The 11777-nt window shown below is 36.9% G+C and overlaps 1 protein-coding gene across 2 annotated transcripts in view; it reads right to left on the bottom strand.

The window, feature by feature from the left end:
- Nucleotides 1–580: 580 nt before the first annotated feature.
- Nucleotides 581–11777, bottom strand: part of rspry1 (ring finger and SPRY domain containing 1) — a 22093-nt gene continuing 10896 nt past the window's right edge. For both annotated transcript variants that reach the window (XM_077515617.1, XM_077515618.1), the window contains 8 exons: nt 11619–11750; nt 11406–11521; nt 8065–8208; nt 7865–7976; nt 5442–5544; nt 5210–5362; nt 3717–3821; nt 581–3040 (listed from right to left, as the gene is read on the bottom strand). In XM_077515617.1, the coding sequence (XP_077371743.1) occupies nt 2944–3040; nt 3717–3821; nt 5210–5362; nt 5442–5544; nt 7865–7976; nt 8065–8208; nt 11406–11521; nt 11619–11750 (962 nt within the window). In that variant the 3' untranslated portion in view covers nt 581–2943. The remainder of the gene's footprint in view (nt 3041–3716; nt 3822–5209; nt 5363–5441; nt 5545–7864; nt 7977–8064; nt 8209–11405; nt 11522–11618; nt 11751–11777) is intronic.

Below are 11777 nucleotides of genomic sequence, written 5' to 3'. Positions count from 1 at the left end.
ATAGATATTTTCATACCTCGCATGAAATGTTTTTTTTGTTTTGTTTTTTAGCTAAGTGCCCGATATTTAAAAAAATCACAATATTGTAAAAAAAAAAAAAAAAAAAAAAAAAAAAAAAAAAAAAAAAAAAAGCTCATACCAAAAAAAGCACAATATTGTGCTTTTTACATAACAGCAATGCATATAAACCACCTACAATCTCTAATAACAATATTGAAGCGCTTACTTGTTAATGCATGCACACATTGAATTCCTCGACATATTGACTCGCTTCACAAGCATATTACGTTCCCCTTCATTTGAAAATTAACAATTTTAAACACATAAGGCCAAAACATCCCTAATGAAAATTAAATTGCACTAATAAAGTAGCCACCAGAGGGTGCTAGAACTGCACAAATGGAAATCAACCTGACTTTTTTTTTTTTTTTTTTTTAAACAGATGTGTTCCTTTTAAATATTGTGAATATGACGACGATATTGTGGCAGTTTTAATATCACGATATTGACCTTATTGTTACATCACTACCAATTATATGCAAATGATCTGGAAAAAAAGCACCACCTTGTCACACAAACATCACATGAACATACATTTATTACAAACAACACAATCCAGGATACAATAATTCTTTGATAAATCACATCTTTGGGAATTCTGGGGGGAAATTCCTCAGTTACATTTTCTAAACAATATTTCACAATTTTGTTCTGAACTTCATCTCCAGTCATACAAGTGAAGTCACTATTTCTGTCAGCTGGTCTTTTAAGGTACTCCAAATGATCAAACCGTAATTAGACAAGCACTTGTCTCTATGAGCAATTCAAGTCATCATCAGAAATCCTCCAAGTACATTTGAAATGGTTTTATAGAGTTCATGCATACGGTGGATACATTTCTGCGTTTTATGAACAATTTAACCACATCTTTAGATAAGCCACACAGATAATTATCCTGGAAAACCAAGTCAAGCCGGAGATGCATCAAGTAAAGGTGGGCAGTACGGTCATTCAGATAGAAAAATTATATCCAATGGAAAGGGTCAGTCTGAAGTGGTCTCGACTTCTTGTAACCAGGATGATACACAGATTTAAGGAAGTTTCGTAAACAAGCAGACTTACTAATTGTGCCGTGTAAAAAAAACAAACGAAAAAAAAAAAACTTAACATACAATACAATCCAGCAACATCCCTGTAATTGTTTCCCCCCCCCCATTTTGTTGAGTCCCATCTCATCGTTGTGGTTGGAAAGGCATTTAATAGTTCCTTGAAGGGGAAGATGGCAATTTAAAAAAAAAAAAAAAACGTTCCTATTTGTTGAAAGACTTGACAGTACACTCCATTATGAACGAAGTGCTGTCCTGGGAAAACAAGGCAACAGATGAGCACGAGGCTGCGGGAGTGTGCTTGCCAATGCGCAACAAATGATTGACACCTTGTAGGCCTTCAGTCTGATTGTTTTTCCTCAGGCGCGGTGGCTCCTTGTATACCAAATTAGATGAGATGGATCCAGACACAGCTGAGTGTTTACTCAGATCATATTCTTCATATTTGGGGGAGTTAATCATAGTCTCCTTTCAAGTACAAGTTAAGACATTTGTGTCAAGCTAATTAAGCAAACTAAAGACTTACTCAGGTGATTCAACTTTTGTTTATTATCAGTGTTATCCACAACTTTGACGGGGGCATATTTTGTATCAACTCGTGGACCATACTGACACACAACACTACACGCAAAGGACAATACAGGAGGACTGTCTCAGAAAATTAGAAAATTGTGATGAAGTCCATTATTTTCTGTAATGCAATTAAATAAGCAAAAATGCCATACATTCTGGATTATTACAAATCAACTGAAATACTGCAAGCCTTTTATTATTGCTGATTATGGCTTACACTACAGCTTAAGAAAACTCAAATATCCTATCTCAAAATATTACAATATTTCCTCACACCAAGTAAAAAAAAAAAAGAAAAAAAGAAAAGCTATCATCAGCGATATTTAAAACAATAAAAGGCTTGCAATAGTTCAGTTGATTTGTAATGAATCCAGAATGTATGGCATTTTTGCTTATTTAATTACATTACAGAAAATAATGGACTTTATATCACAATATTCTAATTTTCTGAGACAGTCCTGTATAAGACTTCAAATAAAACAAGCAGAGATTGTTTCCAACTATTACAGTACCCAATTTAAGGTTTCGTATTGTCTTGGCAGTAGTTTAAGTCATTCGTCTAGTAAGACTGGATATTTAACATTCACCTTTGTAAACTAAATGAGGCCTGTGGTTTTGGATTTTCTGACAATGCATCAGATTGTGCGGATTTGTGGAAATTCCACCTATTGGGTGGATGGAACAGCAGAGGAAGGGACATTAACCAGGGGATATTGGTATAGCACGACAATGACAAGGAAAATGCTACCTTGGAAACAAAATAAATTGCAGATTTACACCTCATAATATAAAAGTGAGAAATTTGTCTGTACCTTCAACACTGAATTCACAATTTGTATTGATTATTACTACCCTGCTCTTTCAGAACTCAAGACAATGGCCTCTAAATAGGCATTATCTTCATTGGTGAATAGAGGTCCGCTAACTGGTCTTGCAGATGCGACGTTTGATGTCATCTTGATTATTTTGTTTTGACTCACTCCTTCAAAGTTCAGGAGGATACTTGTCTTGCCTCTGCTCGGACGAACACAAGAGGAAGCGTCGCTAAATGAAGGCAAGCTCACGGGAATTTTGCTGTGATTAGCTTCCAATCTGTTCTTCTCCTCTCGTTCCCATCGTCACCCCTCCGCCAAGGCCTCTTCTGACCAGAATGTGCAGTTCTGGTACGGTCACTGCAGCACCGTCCTCCAAGCTGGCTGGGCCAGAGGGGCTTAGAGGGGGAGGTGGCAGTAGGGCTTGTGCGTCTCTCCTTACAAGACGAGTGTCAGGAGACATGTGCAATGAGTCTGACGCGAGTCTGGATGTCTTGGCGACAGAGGGGACACGTTTCCAACTGTAAGGCACACTGCATACACATACCCCTGGGGAAAAAACAAACAAACAGCATATGAAGTGATTTTTATTTTATTTTTTTTATTTGGCAAAATTTTCCAATGTCATACAAGTATAAAAATAAGTTATCCTGTGGTTAGTTTCAACTAACATTAGGGATGTAACGATATCCAAACATCACAATACGATACTATCACGATATGAAGGTCACGATACGATAATTATCACGATATTGTGGGGGCCTTGGCGATATTTAAGAATAAAAACAATGTTGTAAAAAAAAAAAAAAAAAGAGAGCTCATACTTTAAAAAAAAAAAAAAATACAATATTGTGTTTTTGTGCTTAACAGCAATGCATATAAACCACCTACAATCTCTAATAACAATATTGAGGCACTTACTTGCTAATGCAAGCACACATTGATCGCTTCACAAGAAAATTAGGTTCCCCTTCATCTGACAATTAGCATAGATTTTAAACATAGAAGGCCAAAACATCCCTAATGAAAATTAAATTGCATTAATAAACTAGCCACTAGTGGCTGCTAGAACTGCACAAATGGAAATCAACATGACTTTTTTTTAACAGATGTGTTCCTTTTAAATATTGTGAACATGACGACGACGATATTGTGGCAGTTTTAATATCACGATATCACGATATTGCCTAACTGACATTAGAATGGGACTTTAACAAACACATACCCATGTCCGCAGGGCCGCAGCTCTGTGTCAGCCATGATGTCACAGCACAGCGTGCAGCAGTTGTCGCGGATGCTAACTTGTTTCAGTAAAGCCAGACGCCGATGTCTAGATACAACACAAGCACAGGATATGAGGTTTGTGTCAACTAATGATAATGAAGTTTCCTGTCATGTCTACTGCAACAACAGATTGGCGTAATGACCACGCACATGGTGTTTTAGTTTGTTAAAATGTGCATTTTATTTATTGATTGAACTTTTATTTATTTATTATTATTATTAATTCAATCTCTGGTGTAATAACCTTATTTATTGATTGATTGAATTTTTATTTTTTGTTTTCTTTTTATTATTAATTCAATCTCTGGTGTAATAACCTTATTTATTGATTGATTGAATTATTTTTTATTTTATTACCTGTTCTTACTGCTGCTGGACATGCAAATTTCCCAGAGGGAGCCATCCCAAAGGGATCAATAAAGTCAAGTCTTAGTCTAAGTCTAAGTCTAAGTCTAAAATAAGGGCCCGGTTGGCGTGAATATTTGGAGCAAGTTGAAATTGGAACGGTGTAAATCAGATGTTGTATGTGCGAGGACAAAAAAGTGAGGAGATGATTATTTTTGCCAATTCAAACAAAAGGCTTGTTCAGAAGGTAGCACTGGTAGTTTAAGCACTTAAACGCATATTACCTAAAATTGTATGAATTTTTATTCCTTGACAATGCAACAGTTCGACTCAGCCAAGCATACAAGTCTGCAGTGCTGTTCACGAATTGTGCAAAAGTGCCTGTGAATGCTTTTTGTCTATTCCACTGACATCCAGGTGACAGCATGGTTAAGACAAAATTAATCACCAAGTAATTATATTGTGAAGCATTCCTAAAATACAAACAACATTGTAGTTTATGATATATTCAACTAGAAATATATGCAATGCTTCCAGGATGAAAAAAAGTCACGTAATGCTGCTGTAAAAATGATTTGATGATTATCGATGATAGCGCTACGAACCTTGTAAGTAAAATATGTATTTCTATTAGTGTTGTTCCGATACCGTTTTTTTGGCTCCCGATACCGATACCCAACTTTTCAGTATCGGATGCCGATACCATACCGATACTTAAGTTGTTTTTTTTTCCTCAACATGAAAAAGCTGTCCTGCCATTGGTTCAGAGCATTCAAGGGCCAATTGGATATCTTAGATCGCCATGCAGTGAACATGTCACATATCAGTTCATGTCGTGCACCAGCAAGACACAAGATGCTGCATCCAAAATCCTATATTAGCGTTGAAATTAATGGTATTGACATGTTACTTGTGAGTACTCACCGATACCGATGTTTTAATGCAGTATCGGCGCCTCTGCCGATACCAGTATCGGTATCAGAACAACACTAATTTCTATCATGTCTATGTCATTGCTTTTTGAAATCCCAGTTATAAAGCCCCCCCCAAAAAACAAAAAAACAAAAAACAAAACAAAACAAACTATACCTTGGTAGGATGATCTTTTCACTTGGTAGCAGCGAAGCAAAGTCGTTAAAGGTGCTGAACTTGACAGGGGGCGGGTGGCGGAAAGGCTTGGCGCCAAAGTTAAACTCACACTGCTGGTATGACATGAAACTAGCTGCCGCAAAGAAGCCAGACCTGACAGCCGGGGGGGGGGGGAGATCATTTGGGAGAACAGAAAGAAAACAGAAAAAGAAATGCTTAAGTTTGAACATACGTGGCAGAGGAGAAGACCTGTTTCTCTGGTGGCAACTGATGTCCATTCAGATAGAAGATCATCTGCTTTTTGCTGAGGTCCAGCAGGAAGCCAATAGCATCGCCTACAAAGAAGCCATCATCAGAGCACTATCAGGTCAAAGAAAAACGACTCTCAAATTGAAATAATCTTGCCGTTATGGCAGCATGTGCGTGCAAACATATACAAAAGCAACAGTGGTGTCCAAACTACGGCCCGGGGGCCATTTGCGGTCCACCATCCATTTTTCAGTGGCCCGCGAAATATGCTAAAAATGGCATTTGACTCGGTTCAAATAAAATAAACAAAAAATGTTTGGAGATGGTCAAAGTAAGAAGAGAGGGTATTGAAAAACAGGTGCCATTAAAGGTTATTTTAGTTAACTAAAACTAATGAAAAAAATAAAACTAAAATTCAAAACAATATTGTTAACAAAATAAAAACGAAAATGATATATATATATATATATATATACATTTTTTTTTTTTTCCCTCCGCAAGAACATTTTGAGTCAAAGCTAAAATATAACATGTCACAAATAGTTTTATTGAAACCGGATATTTCAGTGGATGGGGGTTAAATCAAATGAATAAATAATATCAATATAATTATATATATATATATATATATATATATCGAGAGAGAGAGAGAGAGAGATAATATAAATGCTGTGTAACCATTTTTTAAATTAAAGCTCTGAGTGTAGGTGCACAGTTAAATAAAAATATAATCTTAAACATATCCTATAAGCTATAATCAGCCGATCTTTTTCTGAGCTCTATGCACGAGAAAAGTACACACATATACACTGATAACTATTAGTGGTTTACAGAATTTCTTCCCCTTTCTGAGAAATCCACAGATGCAAATAAGGATCATTACAAAAGTACAAAATATGACAAACCCTAACTGACGGTTTATGACTGGAGCTCCTGCAGCATGCAGCTACACACACTTTATCCTTAAATTTGTGGCACTGTTTAGATGGTGAAAAGTATTTGTAGTGCTTCCGCGGTCCACCCCTCACTTGCACTTGTCTATTGCTCTCCTCTCAGTGTAACGAGTGTAGTGTAGCTTGTTGCTAGCCATTCATGCTCACTGCTGCTCGCTGGCTCAGGGGCTCGCCACACGGGAGGCGACGTTGCTCGCTCTCCATTCATTTCCTATGGAAGCAAGGCGACAAGGCGAAAATCGCCTCCCCTCTTCCCTCTCGGCGACGCGCGACGTTCGTGCACGTGAAAAATCGCGTGCGTACACGTCTACGTAGGTCCGTGTCACCTACCGTGTACAATCAGTCCTTCTGCCGTGCTTGGCGTGTTGGAGGAGAAGTGGAATAAGTGTGCTTCACACACAAGTACGAAGTGTCGCCCCTCCCTCGCTCCTTTTTACCGCGATTTACATGAGTACTTCACAAGTGTGAAGTGTCACCCCCCTCCCCTCCCCCTCACACCTCCTGTGCACAAAAGAGGAGGGGGAGGGGGCAGCACGGGGCAGTGAGTGCAACTAAAAAATAAACTCAAAATCGGATTTCCGGTTAGAATCGGTTTTTGTTACACCCCTTATATATATATATATATATATATATATATATATATATATATATATATATATATATATATATATATATATATATATATATATATATATATATATATATATATATATATATTATATATATATATGTGTGTGTGTGTATATAAATTTTTAAGAGAATAAAAAAATAAATATTAAATTAACAAAATACAATTAAAAAAATTAAAGAAAATGCTTTTTAAAAAAACGAAAACTGAAACTACATTTTACGTTGAAAAAACTAACAAACTAATTATAGCAAACGTCCTTCGTTTTAGTCTTTGCAGGAGCCTTTTAAATGTGATTTTTAGTAGGTTTATTTTGATATAAACTGGAATAATGACGTTTCAAAGTATGTCACACAGGAGTGACGTCATCTAGCATCAGCCAATAGAAAAGCACCTTCAGATGACGTCGCGCACATGGTGCTTTTTAAATATTGCACACAAGTAATACACATTAAAAAAATAATAATACTAACACTGAAACTAACAAACTAAACTAAAACTAAGCATTTTTTAAATAACGAAATAAAAACAGAACCACCCTGAAAACTGTTGAAAACTAACTAAAACGAAAAATTCCAAAACTATATTAACCCTACTGCCATATTACAAATAAATTGGTTTATATTCTGTAGCATTTTTCTGAATATGGAAATGCACAAATAAATTATTTGTATAATTTTTAGAACGAAACACAATTTCTCTTCATAACATTATGTAGCCCTTGCGTCCTTCTGATTTTCTGTATGTGGCCCTCAAATGAAAGTTTGGACACCCCTGATGTACAACAACAAAACCTCAAATACATCATCTTGAGCCGTTGCGTACCCTCCTTCCAGCACGGGTGAGCGTGAGGTTTACTGCGAGCATTGTACCAGATGAGCTGCCTGCAGCCATCATATGCGCACGAGTATTCATCATCGCCAATCCCGTAGCCTTCCTGCAAACGCACGTTCGCACGTGTAAAAGCTTTTGCAGGAAGAGCTAGGATGAGACATGGCTGGTTAACCGGCAGACGGACTGATTACATGGTTGAGGAACTTGCTGTCCTTGGTGGCCCATCCGATCTGCATCACACCTGATGTAATGACGATCACCTCATAGTACCACACGCCCAAATCCACGCAGAATGTACAACGCACACTCTCAAAGGAGGAGGCATCGCATCGGGCCTGTTGGGGCAAAGAAATTAATGTGAGAATTTATCTTCAGATCTGGAATTTCATCATCAATTACAAATGGAAAGATCTGGATTTCTTTGCATTTCCTTTATAAGACTATGTGACCATATCTGGCAAAAGTGTCCTCGTGACAAAAAATAGAAATTGAGATATTCATATATTCAAATTCTAAAATGATATACAGTATAATATATATGGACATAACCTCAATAATTGCCAAACATACAGCAATTGTAATCCTGCCAGGTTGAAAGTTTTGGTCCTTGCATCTTTGATAGCAACCAATACCTGAGAAAAAGCTTTCCAAGTGTGACCCCAAGCTTTGGGAACTGTTGAAAGATCACTGGAAAGTTAATTCCAATCGCAGGTAATGACATCATCCAAGATTTGAACCCTTCAAAAGTTTCGGAAGCTTGACCTCTGAATAGATGAAATCAGCCTCAACTTCGAAGATCACATTAAGCTTACAATTAATCTTCTGGGCATGATCAGACAAAGTTTTGTTCTTTTATTGTTGCTCCTTGTAGTATTTTCTTGTTTGAATGAGGTCTTATTACAGCAGCGGGAAATTTGACCAAATAATTTTGTGTCAATAAAACATTATTTGCCATTTGGTGTGGTCTATGACAAATGCATTTATTGATAACTACTTATGAACTTTATCTCTCAAATACATTTTTTGGTCACATACAGAAAATTACCGTAAATCGTTTTGATGGTTCAACAGTTTTTATTTTTTTATTTATTTATTTTTTTTGCAATGCAATATATAAAGAACACAACTCTATGCATACTGTAAAGCAGGGGTGTCAAACTCATGTTAGCTCAGGGGCCGCATGGAGGAAAATGTACTACCAAGTGGGCCGCATCGGTAAAATAACGGTATATAACTTAAAAACGATTGCTGTCAATTATACACAGATTTTCGCTATTTGTGTGCCAGCCCTAAATTACAGAGCTCAACTGTAATCATATTGTTCCAAAAAAATAATACAATTGCAAATGGAACGTGGCAACAGAGTCCTAGACGTGTTAAATCGACCTTTGTTGCATATATATTGTTCCCAGAATGCATTGCGTGGCAGTTAATGACGTTATAAGGACGCTAATCCTTGTCATATCTATTTGTGTTACCAGTAATTGAATTTGTGTCGTATTTAACATGTTTGTCGGTCTATGATTACAATAATAATAATAATAATAATAATAACAATAATAATAATAATAAAAACGTAACTTTAAGTTGTGTGTAAAATAATGACATCCAGGACGATACCCCTGTACAAGTTGCATTGCTCATCTGAGGACTGCTTGTGATGTTACAAATTTTATGTATTTTGATTGTGGCTGACTGATTAATTAGTCCGACATTACAATTTTCTTTTTTTTTTTTTTTTTTTTTTAACTTTACAAAGTCATCGTGTGGACCGGATTAAATCCCTTTGCGGGCCCGATCCGGCCCACATGCCTTATGTTTGACACCCCTACCTTAAAGTATTTACAAGGTACTCCAAATATGTGCCACCTGCATTATGGGGCAGGGAGACTTTGCTTTGAGGGAACCATCCATCGCGATCATCTTTTCATCTCCACGTTTTCACGTCATAGCTCAGATTTGATTTGGATTTCCTCCCGCTTAAAAGAGCATAACGTGAAAATTTGTAGTGATATACTGTAGGGGTGTGAATTGCCTAGTACCTGACGATTCGATTCGTATCACGATTCACAGGTCACAATTCGATTCGATACCGATTAATCCCGATACGAATTTATAAGTCGATTGTTGCGATTTTTTTTCATTCAAATTTAGAAAATACTAATCAGTAAGCTTGTAGAGTGTAAGATTTATATGAAAATGTATTATTTATTTATCTGAAATTTCAGTCTTATAGAGGTTGTAATCTGTTTCATGTTTGAACAGCATTAAAATAAAATATTAAGGCTTAATGTTCCGTTCATATAACATTCTTCCATGCTCAAGGTGTGAATCCTAACCCGAAGTCAGACGTTTTGTTGAATATTTTTCCATTAAAAATGGAAGTTTAAAAATCGATTCACACACACACAAAAAAAAAAAGGCAATGATGATAAGACGTTGAATCGGTAAGACTACCGAATGAACAATTCTGAGCTCTTAAAAAAAAAAAAAATTAGATTTTTTTTATTGAATCGATTCGAGAATCGCGCGATGTAGTATCGCGATATATCCCCGAATCGATTTTTTTTAACACCCCTACTATCGACTCAGGGAGACAATTCATTTGTGACGCGTCGAAGAAGTAGCGTGTCATCTTTCATAGACGTCTCATGAAATGGAGATCGAGGAGTGATCAAAACATTACATCTATTTACAATACATTATTACGTAGAAGGCATTTCACAACTTTGCATTAATTCTGACTCATTGTCACTCTACTTTTGTGGGAGATGCTTGGCTGCTTGCATGAGTTTTGCACCCATTAGTGTGATGAAATTTTTTAATGCATGACTCTATTAAATTAAATTCAAAGTAGAAATAGTCTCATTAAAGAAAGGCATCCCAGAATTGAAGTGTTCAGACCGATGATGTCATTCGCTTCTGCTGTAAGGTAGAATGCCGTTATTATGAGGTGCGTCTTCTGATCAATTTTGTGCTGAAGGGTCACATTATGGTGTATTTCAACTTTTATTGGTTGCTATGTCCTTTTATATAAATCATTTATGAAGTGACAGACGAGGATCTCTGGGTTATATTTTGACGCAGGTTTCCGAGATGCGCTACTAGCTAAAGTTGGCAAAAACACACTGGCTAAAGATGCACTTGTTCTAGTAATTACTTTTTTCCTATCGGTTTTGTGCTGCTGAGAAATAAAAATAGACATCAAGCAGGTTATTTTTGAAGAAATCTCAAAATCTAACTTTTTGTCCCAAACAATCTATTTTTGTCACTAACTCAAATGAATATCTCCGACATGCAGACCCTTTTGTCAGAGATGGTCACATTTGCTTAGCTTTACAACAGAGTGAAAAATCAGAATAAATTGGGCAATTTTTGGTAGAATTATTTTTCTTTTTTTTTGGGGGGGGGGGGGGGGGTCAACAATTATCTGTCTTGTTTTGTAATGTGTGAATTTTTTTTTATTGAATTTAGTATTTTCTTGCCATCGGCATTAATACAAACAATTTAGGCTAATTTCAGACAGGCTGACCTCTAATCCACTGGGGGAGATCTTGAGGTACTCGCTGACGTCATTGCTGTTGAGCATGGCATTGATATGGGTGAGGTTGACCTTCTCGTAAGTGAACTGACGACCTTCTTTCAGGACTGGATGGGGGAAGAGGAGCAGCGCATCATGCTCTTTGGTGGCTCACCCACACAAAATCAACCTAACAGAGATCGCCAAATACGCAGGCCTACTCACACAGGTTGTCTAAGCTCCACTGCGAGCAGAATCCGACCTGCCTCTTGAGGTAGTCGGCGTGCTCTGCCCACAACTCCAACACAGCAAGTCTCTTGCTTATAGTAGACTCGGATACTGTCAGCTTGTTCTCACCTGAGCGTGACAAACGCATTGTTGTTT

The sequence above is a fragment of the Festucalex cinctus genome, chromosome 3, assembly GCF_051991245.1.
Source record: "Festucalex cinctus isolate MCC-2025b chromosome 3, RoL_Fcin_1.0, whole genome shotgun sequence".
NCBI lineage: Eukaryota > Metazoa > Chordata > Actinopteri > Syngnathiformes > Syngnathidae > Festucalex > Festucalex cinctus.
Note: the sequence above shows the minus strand (reverse complement) of the source record. Positions and strands in the feature narration are given on the sequence as shown.